The following is a 22,555-nucleotide window of genomic DNA, read 5'->3' on the forward strand; positions in this document are numbered from 1 at the left end:
GATATTGCCTGCTCATCTCTTCCATGCAGACGGGTGTGGGAGCATACCTGACTCATGATCTGCTGAGGTGATACCAAGGCCATAAAAAGAGTAGCTGTTGCTGTGATAGGTGGGTAGACAAAGAGGAGGACACAACAATAGATGAAGGCATCACCCTTATAGCACTTCTTCATTGCCATTTCTGAAGTAGGGTCCAAAAGGTAAAAGACCGAGATGGCCATGTGTGATAGGCCTGGCTTCTCTGCTCCTCTCTTTCCATCATGGGGGTCCATAGCCCAATTATCAAGAGACAATGAGACTCACCTGGTGAAAGGACATGATTAAGGTACTCCCAATATGGGGGAAATGTGGCTGTCTCATGGGCCCTGGTAGTGATACCAGGGCAATAAAAAAATAGCTATTCCTATCACAGATCACCCAGCATAAGGGAAAGCTACTTTTATTCACAGATGGCCCCCATACCCATTAATTACAGCCACTTTACTGACAGTGTAAAACATGGTTAAAGTGTTTTATCTTGCTTTACACAAATGCACAGTCCTAGAGAAAAGTAATGTAAGGCTCTGATGTAAGATATACTCTGTGTATGCCATAACACAGGGTCAAAATGCATTGTTTCTCCAATGAAAAAGGGAAAGGAAAAGTAATGTAAGGCTCTGATGTAAGATATACTCTGTGTATGCCTTAACACAGGGTCAAAATGCATTGTTTCTCCAATTAAAAAGGGAAAGGAAAAGTAATGTAAGGCTCTGATGTAAGATATACTCTGTGTATGCCTTAACACAGGGTCAAAATGCATTGTTTCTCCAATGAAAAAGGGAAAGGAAAAGTAATGTAAGGCTCTGATGTAAGATATACTCTGTGTATGCCTTAACACAGGGTCACAATGCATTGTTTCTCCAATGAAAAAGGGAAAGGAAAAGTAATGTAAGGCTCTGATGTAAGATATACTCTGTGTATGCCTTAACACAAGGTCAAAATGCATTGTTTCTCCAATGAAAAAGGGAAAGGAAAAGTAATGTAAGGCTCTGATGTAAGATATACTCTGTGTATGCCTTAACACAGGGTCAAAGTGCACTGTTTCTCCAATGAAAAAGGGAAAGGAAAAGTAATGTAAGGCTCTGATGTAAGATATACTCTTTGTATGCCTTAACACAGGGTCAAAATGCATTGTTTCTCCAATGAAAAAGGGAAAGGAAAAGTAATGTAAGGCTCTGATGTAAGATATACTCTGTGTATGCCTTAACACAGGGTCAAAATACATTGTTTCTCCAATGAAAAAGGGAAAGGAAAAGTAATGTAAGGCTCTGATGTAAGATATACTCTGTGTATGCCTTAACACAGGGTCAAAATGCATTGTTTCTCCAATTAAAAAGGGAAAGGAGCTTACTGGACACTATATATTTATGCAGCTCTTTTCCTAATTAAATATTCACTCCAAACAGCTTACAAAATCAACATTTTATCAGACAGCTTTACAGAAATAATGCCTGTGGCAATACAACATGGTGGCCACCATATGTGACTCCACTTAGTGTTTACAATGAGGCCACCTTACCACTTGATTTTATGTATTTTAATTGAACAGCATACAAGATTCTCACAGCAAAAATATAGCTGTGCAAGTTACTGCATGTTCAGTCTCACACATTATTTTTGTAAAATAAATCATGGAAAACTGTTTTTACACTTTTTTCCAATACAAAAAAGCTCACATAACTGGCCTGTGCACGCATGCGTATGTACTTGCACTTCAGAAGAGCAGTAAAATGGTTGTAAAAATCGAGAGTTTAGGAAGCTCACACCTGCTTTACAACATTTTCAGCATTCCCTTATTATCTTACCCTGCTTGTTATATTTATCAGCTATATTCTGTGAAGCTTACATTTTGATATCTTTTCTACAGCTCCATCTGTTAACATGCTTCTGTACGTTCTTTATCATGCCGTTACCATTTTAAGAAAGGCAACCCTATGCTGCAATACAGTCAATACTGATATACATATTAGTGTCATGAATGTTACTTCAGATAATGAATATGTACCTCCAAAATCTGGTTTACACTTTTACTGTAAATTACTCTCTGGCTTCAATGTACCACGCCATCTACAATTCTGGGTCTAACTATAACACAAACAGAATTATAGGAATACAGTTGCTCTTAGCAACAGCTATCCTGAAAACTTCAGTTACTGGGACTGACATTATCTGCCTTAACAGTAAATGCAATATCAGCAGAGTAAACATGCTTCCTGCACTTCAAAGAATTTCCTGAGTTTTTAAGTATTAAAATATTAATGATTTTTTTTTCTCCGAGTTTAATATACCAATGTTCAGATGACTGAGAGCAATAAGTTAATTGCTGAAGATCTCTCAAATTTCAGCAGCAAATTATATTGTTCCATATATGTAGTCAAACTACTGAACTGAAAACTGCAGTCTGGTTTCCATGTCTTTGCTAGCTGGTTACAGTCTGCTTAGCATTTAAAATAAGTTCTGAAGCAATAATGAATTACCCACAAAAGAGTGTGGCAAACTTACCTGCATAATATCCTCAAGGCCATCAGTAAAAGCAATCTCTGCTTCCACCATATAAAACTCTGCTAGATGTCTCCGACTTTGGGAGTTCTCTGCTCTAAAAGTAGGTCCAAATGTGAAGACCTTGGTAAAAGCTCTGTAAATTAAAGCAGTGTTTTCAGTAATCTATTAATAACAATAATGCACATCTGTCTCTCTTTGGGGATGAAAGCATTTATTTGTTGAGGTGGCATTCTTAGCAAACTGCTTGTGCTGGTTTGAATGTCATCTTAAAACACAGATTATACTTAAGAAAGTACCTAATTTTTATTTACAAAAAAACTGCTATAGAGAGTTTTATTTTTCCTGGTAAAATTAAACATTTCTTGCTGGAAAATGGCACATGGAGAAACAAAGATAAGGAATAGTCTTTTACTCTCACCACAGCTCAATCACTTATTCTGTTCTTGAATTAAAAAAAATGTTGGCTGGCTATATGTAGCAAGGAATAGATTCCTGATGGCATCTCCAGTGAATGGGGTTTGACTAGTGGCCCCATATAGCCTTTTCTAGAATTAAAACAAAATGCTGCCTGCCTCTGTGTAACAAGGAATAGATTCTTGTTGGTATCTCAGGTATTCTAGATTTGACTAGGAGCCCTGGAAATGCAAGCACCAGATGAGGGTGGACAGAAGAGGTGTGGCCCATTTGCCTCTCACAACTCTCAAAAAAGTGAGGGGGGGGTGCTGCATATACTCAGGGGCACATTGGGTGCCGCTAACTTTCTGGTGGAGACTGGGAAGTTCAGTGTTCGTGGCTTAGTAGGTAATGTAAGGATTCCTCTTCTGGAAATGAAAGGATGTCCTCAACTGTCACCCCATTGCATCCCCCTCCTTACAACTTGCCTGCTGCATGAGACAGGGATGAGGGAAATACAAAGAAAATTCATGAACCACCCTGGATCACTGCCTGAATAATGGTCTTTCTGGCCAACACTTGTCTTGGTGATTGGCAATGAATAGGCCAGTTGGAAGAGGAGGGTCTGATTATCAGCTGACTGAGGGGCAAAGTCACAAGAGCAACAACTGTCTGACATGTACAAAGCCAGTCAGTATAGAATAATTATAGTAGCCATACATGGTACTTTAGTTGCAAGAAGTCTGTTTCACAACACAATGGTTAATGGTTCAGTCATTACTGCTGGTCACTATATGTGTGAAGTTAGCATTTTCCCCCTTCGCTTGCATTGATTTTTCTCAAGGCACTCAAGGTTCCTCCTCCCATTTTGCAAAATACATACTAGCTGATTGGCTACCCAACACTGTTCAAATTATTCTCACCTATCTGTCTGTCTGTTATGCATTCTCTCTTACCATTGGAGTCCAGGGTTATGGTTATAGAGGGTCCATAGACCAGACCACTTACCTGGTTAAAAAACATTAGGTAAAACAAAATGCATTTTCTTGTCTAATATAAAAAAATAAAAATATCAAGAAAATTTTATTTACTTATTGTTTTGTAAATAATTAAGTCAGATGGCAAAATGACTATTTAAAGCTATGGCTCAGACATATAAAACCAAAGCAAACCTATTACAACAGTAATCAAATATAGTCAATTACAAATGAGAAAATAAATTATTCGTACTCATTTCTTTTTTTTATAATATCTACCCCCATCCCCACCCCAATCCACTATCATGCCAATCATCAAGTCTCCTCCAAACAGACTTGGCCCATTTGTTCCCTAGTAGTGAGGACCTCCATCCTTCAGATTCCCAAGGGTAAGAGCTGTCTAGAGGGGCCATCATCACAGAAAACATCAGGGTGTTTGTACTCTTGTGAACATCCAGGCTATGACAGCCTTTTTAGCCTTACCCCACACCCTGGACAGGAGGGCAAGCTGCCCAAATCATTGTGGGGACCCACAATGTCCTCTCCATGCAAGTGAATGTTCCCATCCACTCACAAATGAGACTTACTACTATATGATGGCTTGGTGGACTGAAAGCCCATGCCCCTGAATGTCCATGTTGCCTCTCCTCTGAGAGGACACAAAGAAGGCATGCATTCCAGTTCCAGTCTGCCCATCCTTCCCAGGATGGATACACCCATTGTCCCTTACATACACCATCAGATGCTCGAGTTGCTAATCAAACTCGGACAGCCTGGCACATACTCAGGGTTCTCTCTCTCTCTCTCTACACCACCAGCTCAGGAACTCACATTTGTTCCGTGACTACTGTCCCTATCCCAGGCCTGCATCCTTTCCTTCAGGATCACAAAAGGCTTTCTCAGTATATCCCTGTAACCTTAATGATAAACCATAATTTTAGTTTTGTAACATTAGTTTACTAGCCACTATTAGACAGATATGGTCAGATTGTGGCTAATATGTACAGTATAAGACAGTGATAAAGACAAGTCTAATATAATTCAAAATGTTTTCCACTCTCTACGGAAGTACAATATCCAAAAATACAGAGTCTAAAACATGTTCACATTTATGCCATGTGGTTTCAGACATAAGGCAATAGAAACAGGGGTAGACAGAAATCTCCAAAATTCATGCATTAGTACTATATAATCACCCCAAAAAATCATATGCTGCAATAATATACCTGACAGATTAGTAGTTAACGCCCTATCACATTTACCAGGACAGGTACATTCTTTTTGTGATTTGCTTGGACATTACAAGTTAGTAAAGATTAGGCTTTATGGTATCAAAGAGTTTCCTCCACTTCTTTTTGTATTACAGCACTCCAGCCAAAAACATATAATGTACTATATTCTTCAGCTTTGCTTCAGTACATCACGCAGCATAAGTTTCACAAGCAAAGACTGCATCACAAAGTATACATATTGATACTGCTGTATTGGGGATATATATATATATATATATATATATATATATATATATATATATATATATATATATATATATGGGTCCCTATCACTTCGTCGAAATTTCAATTCACCTGTCATTTTGTCTAAACTTCATTACATCGACAAGCATTTGCCCCCGTCCCCAATGTTGTGCGACCCTGGAGTTGATATATATAGTTAGGGGGGGTGTCATTGGGGGGTGTGGGGGGTGAAGCCCCCCACCTAAAATGCTTGTCGATGTAATGAAGTTTAGACGAAATGACAGTTAGGTGAATTGAAATTTCGACGAAGTGATAGGGACCCATATATATATATATATATATATATATATATATATATATATATACACACACACACACATATATATATATATATATATATATATATATATATATATATATATACACACATATATACATATATATATATATATATATATATATATATACACACACATATAGGATTACACAACAGAAAGAAGAAAAAGCAATAGGGTGTAATGCATTGATCCTCCGAAACGAAAATCAACTTTACCAGCTTCCCTATGTTAATGAAATGTAAACAAGTGAATAGTAACATATCAGGTTAAACCTTGTCAAATTTATGATTCCCTAACACTTCCCACAATTTGTATTAGACAACAGGAGCAATACTAATTCCAGAGATGCTGTCACCTCTTCTGGATATTTTTCATCCTACACTTGCACAACAATGGAGTTAGTATATGCAACTGTAAAGAGGATGTAGGAGAAAAGTGAAAAAGAAGTAAGGTAGTCACGCATGGGATGAAGACAGGCTTCTTGACATTTGCAAAGGAAAAAAAATACTGAATTTATGATTTTGTGGCGAGTTAACTAGTTTACCATCTGTGATTGACTAGCTGGTTTGCCATGGGATTAAGAGACAAACCTTTTTAAGGCAATCCAACTTTACAGTACTTTCCAAAGTTAGACCTGGGTTAAGGGCAGGAATAATTTCTTTTTATTGGTATGTAAACAAAATGCATACATCTTACTTGCTGGCCACCCTAAATAGAACACACAATGCCCCAAATGGTTAGTTTATGAATGCTTTGTTGTCAGACATCTTAAATAGTCAGAGGGGATTGTTTAGTGCCCTTCTCCAAATAGGTTGTGTCTGTAAAGACTGTCTTCTTATGATGAAAGCAAGTACTCGTAAGTAAATAATCGAGACAATTTAAACCTACAGAAGGCTCTATGTGAATATTTATTATTTTTTATTACTTTTCTGCTTTACCATTAATGGTCAAGTACACCTTAGTATTTAAATTGAAGCTAGAAGTATAGTTTACAGGTCAGTCAGATTACAGTCATGTGCCATTTCTGGTACCACCAAGAAACCTTAAAAGCTCACCTTTCTCTGCTTCCAGTTAACACCCATAGTGTTTTATGGCATCAAGACCTTTTATAGATCTAGCTCCTTTATTTACTTACCAGCTGGTAATAGGCATTATTAGACAGGGCAAAGAGTTATTAACAAAATGACACTAAAATTGTTAATCTCAGATATCCAGCCATAGAGAAATTAATCACTGCTTCTTACTTGTTATTGTTGTTGTTGTGTCTTTCGGCTTTTCCCGGTTAAGGGTCGCCACAGCAGAACTCCGGTCCACTATTCACTGCTTCTTACCTATTATTCATATTTTCATATTTATGTTCATAATTTCGTACGAGAGAGACCTACTTGCTGTTGAGGGATATAGTGTGGAATCCCATAGTGGGAGTTAGGAAAATGACTTTCATTGTGTATTTATCTCACACTAAACTTAAGACACTGTTAGCTGTCTATTAGTAATTATGACAACAAGCAATAGTTCCATATGTGCTTAATGCTTCAAAAACTAAGAGATTTACAAACTATTGCATGGCATCAGGTGAAATCTTAGATGTTGAGGGAAAACTGTATTTGATATTGCAACTGTAAGTTGCACATCTTGAGAGGTATTTAATATTATTTATATAGTTATTTATACTGTTAGGCATATATTGTTTCTGTAAATTTCTCAATAAAGAGAGGCGTTTCTTGCTGAAGTGGGAAAGTATATGTCTGAAGTATTCTAACAATACATGTCTACGTTGCACATTTTCCAAGATATGACAATTTGCTTTAGAAAGCTTAGCAAAAAATATAATTCTGGATACGTGTGCATTATAATACACTGCAATATTTATGGAGAGATGATGAATGTACTGACAATTATCACTGTAAAGAATTAGTCTTATTGATAACACTGATATTTGTACAGTTTTACTGGCTTTTATTGTTCACAAAATATTTACATATTGCTTCTTACACTTTTTAAGTTGATTTTTCAGAAAATGTTCTGGATTGCAATGATGTGTGCAGGCTGCTAGAGGTAGGGTTACCAGATTTCTTTGCAGCTAAAACCGGACTAAGGTCACACCCCTCGCATCACCCATAACTCCACCCATCCCCACCCCCTCTCCCACCAATGCCCCACCTCTTTTGTGACATCACTGTGACATCAGATGATGGGAACACCCTCTTTTTCTGTTCTGGATGCCTGCTTTCAGCTGATTTACTATGTTTTTCTGTAAAAAAGCATAGTAAATCAGCCAATTTAACAAACACTGATAGTCTGTTTCCTTTTGTGAAACAGAATACTGGACTTTGTACAGCGTTTTCCTGACTACCAGAGACTTGAATTGATTTGTGGATAGTCCAGAAAAAAAATGGATAGGTGGCAACAGGGATGATTTCTAATTTCCCACCTGTTGGTCAAAGATATGGGAAGCTTGTTCCAGTGCATGGGGACCCTCTGAGACACATTTGTGTCTCATCAACATGGCCTATTTATGTCACAAACAAAATTTAAATCCTTGGATCTACTCATACACAACACAAGGCAAAGCTGTGTCACTTATTTTAAATAAATTACTCTGATCTGAGCTTATGGCAAATTGGTAAACCTTTCTTTGTTTATTTGTATTTCTTCACCATTAAATAGGTAAGCAGCTGTTTTATTTACTTCTGCAATGATTACAGATATTAAAATAAAATGCACAAACACCGATAGCCATTTTCTAAACAAAACAGTCCCACAATGAAAATAGACTTAGCACAAGCACTAAACTTCTCTGCCATTGAAGCTCACATTCATTAAAACAGTATTAAAACCCAGATTCAAATAAAATGCATCTGGCCAGTGGAGAATAAAGTTTACCTTTGGACTGTTTTCAAATTATAGTCTCTTTGAACACATTTTTATGGCCATGCAGGCATATATGTGTTCTTTGATCCACCTTCATGATTGTAGCTCCTTGTATAATAAAAGCACCACCTGTTACAGTATGTTTTAAAGTTGTAGTTTTGAACATTTTTCCAGTAAGCAATGAAGCCAAGTGTATGACCCAGTAATGACGAAACTGCATTTACTGCCAACCTGACATCAATGCTACAGCACTGCTACCAAAGGAAATAATTTTGGAATGCTCGTAAATCAGTGGGCATAACATTTAACTCATAATGGATTCACAATGGGAGGGTCAACATTTCATTCTAGTGAATGCTAACAATTTATGCAAAATACTTGGCAAAGTATTTTGCAGCAGGTTAGCAAACAGATTGCAAAGACAGGGAGTGCTGTAGCATAATTTATTGTAATTATCTACTCAGAAATCAGTGTACTCCCTGTTTTTGCAATTTGTTTGCTAACCTATACGTGTGTGTGTGTGTGTGTGTGTGTGTGTGTGTGTGTGTGTGTGTGTGTGTGTACATATACACAGAGGCAATGACACAGAGAGAGAGAGATGTACAGACAAACACACATGCGCACACCAAGAACTCAAACACTATCCAAAAACTTCTTAAAAAGTTGTCTGATTTTCTTCAACACAAAACCCAGCTGCTATTACGCACACATTTTTAATTTATTTTATTTTTCAGATAGTGGCCATGTGTTTAGGAGAACTATCTGGGGATGGCAGGCTTGATCTATACACACATGCTAGTGGTTTGCAGGCAGCTCACGTCTAGATCAAAAAAGATTGCAAATTACTTGATCCTTCTTTCTCTCTCTACACTTAATGCTTAGGGACTAAAGATCCAAGTTAGCACTAAGCAGCAGCAGGTAAAGAATAAGAATATGGGGTTGTCCGTGGCTGATCCATAGGCTTACTAAACGTATGCGCTATTAACTTCAATACAACTTAATAAACAATCTGCATAAATATCTGCATTCAAACACAGCTTTTTTAAAATCTACAATCTTGATTCACTTTGTTCCAAACATGTTCTCATAAATATCTGCTGAAGTGTACTTTGGAAATGACTAAATGAATGGTTATACAATTATTTACGCCTGTATTTAATGACAGACAAGGCTGGCTAATGACCCTAAATTATCTATTAGCATGTGTAATCCAAAGTTCCACCGTTTTCAAGTTTCAACTAACACTTGAGTTTAAAGTTTGGGAGTTGATGCCTTCTCAAAGGAAAACAGAGCCATCAAAGGTAAAGGAGCAATACATAGGTCTCAACCTTCCATTTCCAAAATGAGGGACACACTAGCACTCACTATGTGGAAGAAATGGGCAAAATGTGAGACACAGACACATACTAACTAACAGCTTACTAAAGTCAAAGGATAATATATGTTTTTAGTTTTACTTACAAAATAAAATTTTTTTTTCATAAATTAATATAATTCATTTTTATTTACCATATAGATATCAGTTGAAAAATTCCCACCGACTGTGTCGCAAACCCTTTCAATATGGAACCGAGGAACATGAACTTTTTAAGACCCTGAATGAGGTACACTCCTTGGAATGAGGTTGAGGAGCATATCTTCCCTCTGCTCAGCTCCAGAGCTCTAGTATGCTGGACAATGTCCTCTACCACCTGGCTGCTGCCACATGGACATAGTTAGCCCCCTTCTTCACGGTCACGGAACTGCTAGCTTAAAATTTGGCGCGAGTCCAACTGCAAATTAGAATTACTTCCTTCCACGCTGGTGTGGTGTTGTAAGCACGCATGATTCTCTCCTTAAAGGTGAAGACGGTGCTAATACCGCAATTGCAATCAACGGTACCTGGCTACTTGCTGCAGCTGAAAAAATGGGAGGTCGCTTGCTCACAGTGGCACAAAACCCGGACTTCACATGTCCGATTTTGAATAATATTTGTAACCGGACAATTTGTCAAAAAAACGGACAGTCCGGTCAAAAAACGGACAGCTGGCAACCCTAGCTAGAGGTGTGACATTCCACGCCGAATAGGGGTTAATGAGTTAATGTGATTTGTGAATTCAGGCTGAAGAAATGAACACACAACTTCCTGAACTAGGAATTGTTTCTAAATCCTGAAAGGTAAAAAACATGACTATTATCAGTCATGCTGCAATGTCTAACCAATGTGTTTTTTTCCCACCTTATTTCCTATCGTCTTCAGGTGCTCACTAATTCTGACTTCCATCTTAACTATGTATAAGGCATCACATTTCCACAGGAAGTTAAATACACTTGACTAAACTCTGCAATCTGCACAGCCATTCAATGCAAGTCTTTTACCATTTAATTTATGTTGAGAGTTGAATCATACGCCATTTATTTATTTAAATTTGATAAGTGGGTAGTGTCTGGCTGGGCAAGAAGCCCATTTTCAGCAGAGACCTGGGCTGAAAAGCTCCCAAGAGAAGTTATAATATTTAAACAGCATACAAGAAGGTTACAAAAAAATGTAAATATAGGATTGTAGTACAATAGACTAGATAGCAAGACAAAAGTATAAGCAAAGTTGAAAACAGTAAAAGAGTTCAAAATGTTTAAATCATCAATCACGTTTTAAAATAACCAAAGACAGAATAAACACAAGTTGCATTACAGTAAAAGACTAAACATCTTAGTTTTTTTTTAATTTAACCAAAGAGAGAGCTATAAGTTAGTTAGGGCTGGAGAGTAACCTTAAAGTGGAGATGGAGGAGCAGAGTGAAATTGCTTAGCCAGAGGAGGTGCAGGAGCACAGCCAGTGGTTTGAGAAACATTCAGTTAGAAGCTGTTTGAATTTGTGTGTCTCAGAGGTAGAAAGAAGGTGCTGTGGAAGAGAATTCCAGATTTTAGCTATAGTATGAGAATATAATGAGTCACCATGACAGTTGTGGGTCTTGTTAACCTTGAGCTTTCACATTTGCAGCAGTTACAATCCAGGCATCTAAAAGAATAACTGTATGCAAGTATTACACATTGTATACTTTTACATCTATGTTATGTTATGTCATGATACTGTACAATTTACTTAAAACCTTAATCCTACTTTACAAATGTTACTGTGTATGTAACCTGGGCTGAGCCAGCAAATGGTCAGATTTGATCAGTGTTCTACCCCAGTAAACAAAATTAAAGATATAGGAATATCTGTTGTCATCTGCAATACATTCATAAGGTTCATGAATTTCTTGTTCATTCTGACATGAATCATAAGCAATTCCTTGAAGACAGTGACTTCTTCCTGTGGAGTTTTCTTGGCAAAAGGGGTAAACAAAATATAAGTAGATTGCCAACCTTCTTTATAGCAAAAAATCAGGTCTGCTGTCTAGCATAATATGTAATTCAGGAAAAGCTTGCAGAATACACCAGCTGTCCATAATATATTGTGAGCAGCATTAGTTAAAAAAAAATCTGGTACTGTCAAGAGTACAGTTATTAAAATTTTACAAGAAAGAGTTAAAACGAAGAATCCCTGGCAAGAAAGGCAAGTGGAACAGGGCAGAGCAGAAGGGGGAGGAGGAAGGAGCAAATACTGCAACAGTGAAGAAGAGGACATTTACTGTTATGGTAAGATTTTCCGCAACTGTACTATGTCCTTCCACATTACTGTTGCAGTATTCCTTACATAAGGCAGAGTAGAAACGTTCAGAAAGACACCTGGGAGGAGGAAGACCCAGAAAGGCCCTCAAGAAACCCCATGAAGGATAGCTCTGGCAAAGCCAACTTTTGCCCTGCAAGCAACATCCAATTTGTAATGCTTATTAAAGGGATGGACAGAAGTCCAAGTAGCAGCCTTCAGGATGGAATTGGTATCCAGTCCTTTGAAAAAGGCATCAGAAGAAGCAATAGCTCTGATAGAATGAGCCTTTACAGAAGAGGAAAGACATTTACCATGAAAAAAAATAAAAATAAATGACCTTAGAAATCCAAGAAGAAATGGTTTGTTTAGAAATTGCCAAACCCAAAGACCTGGGATGAAAGGAAACAAAAATTTGCTCAGATTTGTGAATAGCCCTAGCCTTATCCAAATAGTATCTGAATTGCATATGCAAATCCATCGTGTGAAGAACATTCTCACTAGCAGACTCCAGAAAAGGAAAAAGGGAATAAATTAACAGACAGATTAGGAGACAATTAATTGACCACCTTGGGCATAAAAGAATAATTAGTATGAACAGATGCCCTGTCCCTGTAGAAAAATAAAAAGGGAGGAACAGCCATAACAGCCTGAAGCTCAGATACTCACTTAGCTGAAGTAAGGGCCAAAAGAACAGTCTTCCAAGTACAATGTTGCAAGAAAGCTTAAACAGCAGGCTCCAAGGGAGCCTGAGTCAATTTTTCAAGAACAAAGTTGAGGTCCCAGGAAGCTGGAATAGCCTTCCTGGGATATCTGATATAAAGGACGCTTTTAAGAAATTGTTTGACATCAAACCTAGAGGCTAAAGGAGGAGTCAAGGACAGACAAGCAAAAATAGGTCAGAAGTGTGCTTTAACTGAAGAATATGCTAACCCAGCATGGAGCAATTCACAGAAATAACAGAACCAGATGTATTTCCACTGAAAAAGGATCCTGGTTATGAGAGCGGCACCAGACAGAAAATCTCTTCCATTTGGACAAATACAATTTCATGGTAGTATGTTTCCTTGCCTCCTGCACAACCCTAAGCACATCCTCAGAAAAGAGGTGCCTAAAATGGATCAAAACCCTATCACCCACCACATCAGTTGAAGAGTGGACAAATGAGGATGGATAAGAGACCCCCTTGTCTTGTGTGAGAAGGTTTACCACTGTGAGGTAACTTGTGATGAGTGCCCCTGGCCAAGTGAAAAAAGAAAGGGAAACCAATGCTGTCTGGGCCAAAATGGAGTCACCAGCAAGATTTTGGGGGAGTTTAGCATACTCTTGTGTAGGACCTTCAAAATCAAAGGAAGGGGAGGGAAGTTCATAGAGAACCATCCCCTTCCAATGAAAAGATAGGGTGCCCTCCTTCCAAGCCAAAGGACTTGAGACTCTGGCAGAGAAGAGAGGAAGTTGTCTGTTCAGGGGGTATATGCTGCTCTGAAGGAATGTAGACAGCCTGAACAGTCACTTGATATTGGACAGTTAGATCCCAAACCTGAAGAGCGAGCCTGCAAAGAAGGTACAACAATGTTCCCCCTTGCTTGTTTATATACCACATCACTGTCTGTGAAAACTTTGAGGGGCCCCTGGAAGAAAGAGAAAATGAAAAGCCTTAAGTGCTAAAAGAAGAACTTTCATCTCCTTGAAGTTGATGTGATCTGACCTCTGATGAGGAGACCAGAGACCCTGGACCTTGACAGAACTGAATAAAGCTCCCCACTTCCTGTCCAAGGCATCCGAAAAGAGCTCTTGAGATGGGACTGGGAGTTGGAAAGGAAGTCCTGGGTTGAGAGAAAGCTGATGAATTCACCACTGAAGCTTGAGCTTGAGACCGGGAAGGAAGGGAACTGGGAAATTCAAGGGATAACAGTGTTGAAGCCGCACCAACTTGAGGAAACACTGACATTTTCTCATATGGAGCCTGTCTAAAGGCAGCAGAGGAATGGTGAAAGCCACAAAACTGAGAACGCTAAGAAAATTCCTGGCTGTGACTGAAACCCGAGGAAGAAGAGATTGGAAAAAAAGCAATGAGACAGAAGACACAGGAATACCACCAGGGGAATGGTCCGGATCCTGCAACTGAGAAAAAACATGGTCCTGAGAAGTAACTAGTGCTGATTTTTGAAAGTTGACGGTGAAATCCATGCTTTGTAATGGGTAAACAGTAAAATGGAGGTCCTGAAGTAGAAATTCAGGTGACAAAGCCTGAATGAGCAGGTCGTCTAGAAAAGGAAAGATCTGAACCCCTAACATCCAGCAAAAGGCAATGAAAGAAGTGAGGCATTTGGTGAATACCCTTGGGGCAGTCGAGAGGCCAAATGGCAAAGCAGAGAACTGAAAATGCAAGGAAGAAACAGAGAAACGTAAAACTTTCCTGGAAATGGGATGGATGGGGATGTGAAGGTAGGCATCTCCAAGGTCCAGAAATACCAGAAAAGCCTAGGGAAGAAGAAGAAGATGGAACAAGGTTTGAAGGGACCTTTAGAAAGATGTTGAGCTGAAAAAGATCCAGAATTGCTCTGCAGGTGAATTCCTTTATGGGGACCAGAAACATTCTGGAATAAACTCTTCCATTCCTGCGTAGGAGGCACAACTTGAATAGTGCCTTGGGCCAGAAAAGCCTGAATCACCTCTAGGAAGAAAGGAAGCTATTCCTGAGGAGGTTGTGGAATGCTTAGAAAGAGAGGAAGAAATTTCCACACCAAGAAATACCACTGGCAGATAATGGACAAAATTATTATTAGCACAAGATGTAATGTCATTTTGTAGACTTATAAACCTTAGATTGCATTTTGAAGATTCTACTGACCTTGGTGTGGATAATGAATTAATTTATCATAAATCTAGGTATATGCCTCCCATGAAGCCCACAGTACACCAATTTCAAAGTAGTGTTCTCAAAGATCTACACTATCACAAGGGTGACTATATTTACAAACGAAACAATCTCTCAAAGATCGAAAGAGATGCACTATTTGAACTACAAAATAACAAGGACATTGTCATTCTTTCTGCTGATAAAGGTGGGGCCCTAGTAGTAATGAATTGGCTTCAATACGATGCGGAAGCAAAAAGACAACTTCAGGACAGGCGGTATTATCTTGAGATGCCCCTGGACCCCACCTTTAAGTTTAAAAAACAGATAGATGAATTTCTATTACTAGCTATGGAAGAAGGTATCATTAGTGGCAAAGTCAGGCAACATCTAACTATTAAAGATCCCATGAGCCAGTATATATATTTTTTGCCCAAAATACACAAGGATCCTGTCAAACCACCCGGGAGACCAGTTGTGTCTGGGAGAGGCTCTATTACTGAGCCATTGTCATTATTTCTTACTAAACAACTTAAACCTTTATTGAAGTGGGTCAGGTCACGTATACAAGACACTACTGAATTTTTCAAAATCATCTCAGACACCCAACTTGAACCAGAATGGTTGATGTGTACTCTAGATGTCAGTGCCCTTTATACTAACATTCCTCATGCTGCTGGCTAAGAGGCCCTTGAATACTGGTTAAATAAATCAGAATTGTATCAGCCAGGACTCAATACCTTTTTATTAGGCCTGACAGAGCATGTCCTAACCAACAATGTATTTTTCTATCAGGACACCTGCTATTGGCAAATTAAGGGTACGGCTATGGGGGCATCTTTTGCCCCCATTACTGCTGACCTTTTTATGGCCTTTATTGAGGAACAGCTTATCTACGATGCAGGCCATAATTTGTACCTGACAGAGATGGACATATGGAGGCGTTATTTGGATGATTACTGGATGGTATGGAGGTTGGATGCGGAATATTTGTCTGAATTAATTGAATACTTAAATGAAAACAAATGGGGTTTACACTTCACGGTTAACTTTGATGTAAATACAATCACTTTTCTTGATGTTTCTATTTCTAGGAAATCAGATCACACTTTATGTACTGAAGTTTTCCAGAAGTATCCCCAATATAACACCCTCCTCCATGCATCCAGCTTTCATCCACCTCATATAACAAAAAATATCCCCAAATCCCAGTACATTCGAATGAGATGTATTTGTTCCAAGGATTCCACTTTTCAGGAATACAGACAGGATCTGACCCACAGATTCAGGGATAGGGGCTATCGGATGGGACATGTCCTACAGGCCAGCAATTGGGCCAATACACTCAAAAGAGAAGACCTTTTGGAATATAAACAACATGAGCAGCACAGGCTGTCACCTATCAGGTTAGTGAGTACTTATGGTAGGAATTCCGATTTGTTAATCAATAGTGTACAAAGACACTGGAATATTCTACAGAGTGACCACAACCTAAGTAATGCTCTATCAGACAGATGCTATTTTTCATTCCGTAAGGGCAGAAATCTAGCTTCACATTTCAACCATTATAAACATTCACATTCCAGAACATCTTCTCAAGAAGTACAAACTACACTCATGGGTGAGGTGTTCGCAGGATGCTATCCATGTGGTCATTGCACTCATTGCAAAAAAGTTTTTAAGTCCAATTTACAAGCAAGAACTGTGGCACAGTTTACGACATTAACTTTTTTGCTAATTGCAGCAGCGAATGGCTGATCTACTTAGTTACATGCAGCTGTGGTGCCTTTTACATAGGCCAAACTTCACGGCCACTTAAGACTGAGAATTTCTGAATATACTAGTGACATGAGGAATAAAAAACAAGTAGTGCTTTATTTAAACATTCCACAAAACATTTATCTGCCAAGTTCAGTTTCATGGTCATAGACATTATAAAAGGGAATAAATCCAACAAAGCAGGATGGCATTCCATTCTTGATACAAAATAAAAGAAGTGGATTGTTAAATTGGGTGGTTTATTCCCACCTGGATTAAATGAACAATTTTGATTATCCTATCACAGGTCTGACTTAATTAAAATACATCTATAAAAGGATAATTTTCAATGAATTTTAGTTACACTGAGGAAGGCTGTGGTGTATATCAGCCGAAACCGGTTTGTTTTTTCATTGAATAAACATTATTTCAGTCTCACAGTTTGTTAGCTCATCTTTTGGATTTCATATTACTGGAGCCGTGCAATTGCCTTTCGTGCAGGGGGAATTCCTTTGAGATAATGGACAAAACCCAAAAGTCTTGTGTGATCCTTAACCAACTGGGAAGGGACAGAGAAAGAAGAAGAGACAAGGGAACCTTCCTGCCTCCAATGAGGGGTTTGCAGCACAGGAATCTAAAACAACAACCAGACTACTCACCAGCCTGGAGAGAGACATCCAGGGAGGATGGACAGATCCAGAATCAGAACTGAGTTTTTTAGTCTTTTTTGGCTGGTGTCTGACCCTCAGGATGGGAAGACTCTGCCACAGGATCTTGCACCAACAACTTTAGACACTGGTTTTCTAGGTAAATAGACAAGGAGCAGAAACGACTATTTAGGGTCTTAGGGACAAATGCTTGGCAAATAGAACACTGCATATGGTCATGAGAAGCACCCCAATAGAAGAGACACTGCTCGTGATGATCTTTATGGGGAATCTGCCTCCCACACTGACATTTTCCCTTTCTGGATTACATATAAACTCATAACAAAAAAATAAGAGAAGATAAGAAAGAACCCTAATGGGGCACTTATCTGAAAACATCTCAGCAGCCAGTACAGTAGAGAGTTCAGACCAATGTTCAGTGATGGTGTTCCGGCTGGCAGCAAAGAAGTTCTGAGATGTGTACATCTGTATGTCATCATTATGCCCTACGCCTTGCGTGAGGAGCATATGTGTAACGTATGATGCCTATAAACTTTAAAGACTTTGGTGTACTGGACGATGTTGGGCTATCCTTGGCAGGAGATCTCTTATGTAAGGAATACTGCAACAGTGATATGGAAGTACATCTATCAGTTACAATTAGTCTAAAATGTTGACACTGTTCATGAAAGACTTCATATAATCCAACAGTACTGTAGCCACAATCTAAAAACATTATATTTGAACCTTAAAATGTAGAAATACTAGATGGAGGTCGTTAGTAATGGATAGCTTTTAACCTCTATGATAAATAGCCAGGCTGATTTGTCATGTGGACTGCAGTAGCTGAAGGTACTTGTGATGCAGGCATTTGCTTTTATTATGGAAATATTCTGTCCTCAAAAATGTCAAGTTTCACGATCATGACAGTACAATACTACCATGCAGGCAGCAGGAGTGGAGTTCCATCTCTGCAACATTCTGTGCTTTAATATTTTGTCATCTGTGCATTATCAAAAAAACAACATAGCCATAAAATAAAACTACCACTTTGGCCATCAGTATTCTAAAATTTATGAACTCTAAAGATTATGATAAATAATCAATGGTCAATAATCATGGATTCCAGAACAATAAACTCCCTGATCCTCAGCAGACTACTGGTTAACCACAGGTATAGCAGGAAGTGGTTTAACGTAGAGACTTTGGATTGTGTGGACTGGCTAAGAATCAAAGCCATAAAAGGCCCAATCCTATTAGACCTCTTATTTCTTTGCAAAACTAGTGGCTTTACAATACTAGGAACTTAAATTTACATCAGGATGCTTTGGATTCCTCATGACACAGTATGAGTTTTTTTTTTCTTTTTAACATTGGTTTGATTTTTTTTCTTTCTTTTTTTTGTGGAGAGTGAAGGGTAGAAAGACAAACTTCCACTCTTCTGCTTAATGCGTAATGTTTTCTCCCACTTACATAGAGGAGGACAGGGCAGCTATAACTCCTTTTTTAATAGTTACAGCTGCCCTGACATGAATCTGTTTTCTCCATTTTGTGGAAATAAGAAAAGGGCAGCCTCAGTTATTTGTTTTAATAATTACAACTGCCTGAGGTCTAGTTTGTTTTCTCTGTTTTACAGAGATGATAGTACAGCAACTGTAGCTGTTTCTTTTAACGGATAAAGCTCTCCAGAGTGAAGTGTGTGTTTTCTGCTTTTAGGACATGGTTACCGGAAGCTGCTGACAAGACTTAACTGTTGGGAATGGTCTATTTACAATGGGCACACTAACTGGCTATGGTATAATTCAAACAATTTTTTAACAAATTACTTATTATTGTGATTACTTGTTACTTACAAGTGTAAAGAACTTAATATAGGGGATTATGATTGGGTCACCGACTGTAACCACTTTATGCATTCAAGACATGGATGCCAAGGAATTCTTCTCGACAGCTTTACTCTTGTAGTTGCAAGGACTAGCTGAAACTCATGGCCAGCTGTCCAACAACAGCAATCACACGACTGAGTTACACAGACCAATCAGCACCTATTCTACAGTGGTGTTAGCAGCCCCTAAGAGCTTGCACCCAGAAGAGCCATACCTTTCACTCACACTAGTTGCAGCTTTGCTTTTAAAGAATTTTTTCAGAGGGGTCTCCCCCATACTCTACTAAATGCAGCTATACCATCTACTATTAAGTCTAACATCATCATATCTCAAATAAGAGAGAGTACTCTAAGGACACAAAACACTAGACTTTGCCTACATTTGGCCATTCACATGTTCAGTTCTACTATTCCAAGGACTGCAATTAAGGTCAACATTGTTATTCAAACTATCCTTCAGTCCAAGCAACTAGTACTCCATAATAACCCCTTCCATAGCCTTAGAGATGAAACTGATCAGACCTAATAGGTCTATATTAGCAAGGGTTAGTTGACTCCCCACATTTGTGCAGGAGGATAACTGTTGCAGTCCTCCATTTGTGGAATACACACCTGTTTGGAGGCAGATATTGAAGAGCCTCACAGGTGGTTTACAGGACCTGTTTCAGGATGACCATCAGGCATCCTAGTATGTTATCAGCCCACACAAAAGCAGAGTTCCTGGCCTTGGATAGTGCTTTGAGGACTTCATAGGTTCATAGATTAGTACTAAGCTAACTGCCTTTGCGAGCCATTTTAAGTTTAGCCAATTATCCCTTGTGAGACTCAAACCTTGCACCTTGTGTTTACTGAAACATTTGAACGGAGTGTGGATACTGGTATTTGATCTGGGAATTTAGGGGGTTGAACATAGAGCTAAATTTATTTGTTAGTATATTGTCTATATCCTCAGGATTACAGTTTGCGATATTATTTACTAATAGCTCTGCAAAGTTTTGAGCATTACTTCTGAGGTTTCTAACATAATTAAAGAAGGCTTTGTTATCATCATTTGCTTGGGTGTCTATTTTTACCTCATATCTAGCTTTGGTTGATTTGATCAGAGACCAGAGGTCTCTGTTAAGTTTCGTAAGGGCATTTGGACTGTTACATTTATTCTTCATGTTATGAGACTTTTCCTTTTATGATAGTCTGTTTATATTTGGGTTCTACCACAAGGGGTTTAGTTTTTCAGTTTGGTGCTGTATTCATTTTGGAGGGGTACAGATGGTTCTATACAGCTATTTACATTTGCTTAGAATTTGTAGGTAAAGGATTTTGTGCTCGTAGAAGGGCATCAGTATAGAACGGAATGCTGAATTTACCCAGGTAGTCACATTCAGTTTGAGTAGATTAGCTTTAGCATAATCACAGAAACCAGAGTTGGAAGATGATTCCGTTTTCAGTCTTATGGTGAATATGACTGATTTATGGTTTGAACTGGTAGGGCAGCATAGCATTCCCACATTGGTGAGAACCAAGTCCAGGATTTGGTCTCCCTACCAGGGGTGCAGACTAGCTGGTCCAGCAGGTTTGCATTTATGAAGTTCAAAATATCTTGCCATACATGTTTGGGGATGTACAAGTTTCCCAGCTGATGGAGGAGTAGCTGAAGTTCTTGAAAATGGTATTTGATTAAACACTTATGGGGGAGTCTTATAGATAGCTATGACTTGATATGGGGTTTTGTTTATAGTAAGTTGGACATGGAAGAGTTCCAGGATGTCACCCTGCCTAAAGAGTCTGTAAGTGAAATTTTGTTTTATGAATATAAGACCCCACCATCTTTACTGCCTTCATCTAATGTGGTGGGTCTGAATATGTGGGTAGGTATTGAAACCATGCAATGATGGTATGCTTTCAATATTCTTTAACCAAGTCTCCATGGCAATGTATATATCAATGCATTCTAGTGTCAGGAATGCCTGAAGGCAGTATATATATATATATATATATATATATATATATATATATATATATATATATATATTTTTAATGCTTCTGGCACTGAGCAGCAATGGCTTCATGTTATCTTAATTTTTTTATATGTTAAAAGCTTTTGATAACTGACTTTGCCTAAAAAAGGCATTATGGGGTGGATAGGTTTCTTGCCAATATAAGAATGCCTTGTAAGGGACAGCTGCAGGCCATCATACCTATACATATATATATATATATATATATATATATATATATATATATATATATATATATATATATATATATATATATATATATATATATATATATATACACACACACACACACACACACACACACACACACACACACACACACACACACACACACACACACACACATATGTATGGGTCTACTTCAGAAGACTAAAAAACAAAAAGACTGAATCCCAAAAGACTGAAAATTCAAAATACTGAACACATTTTTAATGCAGAGGGCAAGCCCCCCTGCACACCTCATGTGGGGGGGGGGGCTGCAACCCCCTACACCCCCTGCTAACACTCTCTCTCTCTCTCTCTCTCTATATATATATATCTCTCTCTCTCTCTCTATATATATATATATATATATATATACATACACATACAGACTCCAAGATCGCACAACATTGGAGAAGGGGCAAATTCCATCATTCAGTATTTTGAATTTTCAGTCTTTTGGGATTCAGTCTTTTGTTTTTTTCAGTCTTCTAAAGTAGACTCATGACAGCCTTGCCACCAATGACACTGTATAACTACATCTCTCACACACCATATCAGATTGCTTAAGGATTAGGCGGTTATCAGTAAACATGAGACAACTGTTACATTGTCACAGGATGCCCACTTCCACCACATCAGATATATAGATAGTAGAAAAGTGCAAATTAATGGTTTCATATGGTTACTGCATGGCCTGTAAATGCAGTGACACCTGAAGGGCTTAAGACTGATTTGCTTAAGTGCTATCAGGGTAAAAAAATCACAGTGCAAGTCTAAATACATGCAGCAATGCCACTACGCACAGAAACCAAGGACTCATCATGAAACTAAGTACTCAGGAAATTTCAGAGGTTTTACAGGGAAATTTAGGATTCAAAGTACTTGCTTCTATACACTGCACAGCATCATGCAAATGCAATGACTTTATAGAAGCAAAGACAATTAAAAAATATTCAA

At 38.3% G+C, this 22,555-nt stretch overlaps 1 protein-coding gene across 1 annotated transcript in view; it reads right to left on the reverse strand.

Moving 5' to 3' along the window:
- The window catches only part of NARS2 (asparaginyl-tRNA synthetase 2, mitochondrial), a 1,353,496-nt gene that overhangs the window by 664,834 nt on the left and 666,107 nt on the right, over nt 1–22,555 (reverse strand). Inside the window, exon 6 of the mRNA XM_044072015.1 lies at nt 2,542–2,674. Coding sequence (XP_043927950.1) covers nt 2,542–2,674 — 133 coding nt within the window. The remainder of the gene's footprint in view (nt 1–2,541; nt 2,675–22,555) is intronic.

Source organism: Protopterus annectens, chromosome 5.part0 (assembly GCF_019279795.1).
Source record: "Protopterus annectens isolate FY-2018-M chromosome 5.part0, PAN1.0, whole genome shotgun sequence".
Classification (NCBI taxonomy): Eukaryota; Metazoa; Chordata; order Ceratodontiformes; family Protopteridae; genus Protopterus; species Protopterus annectens.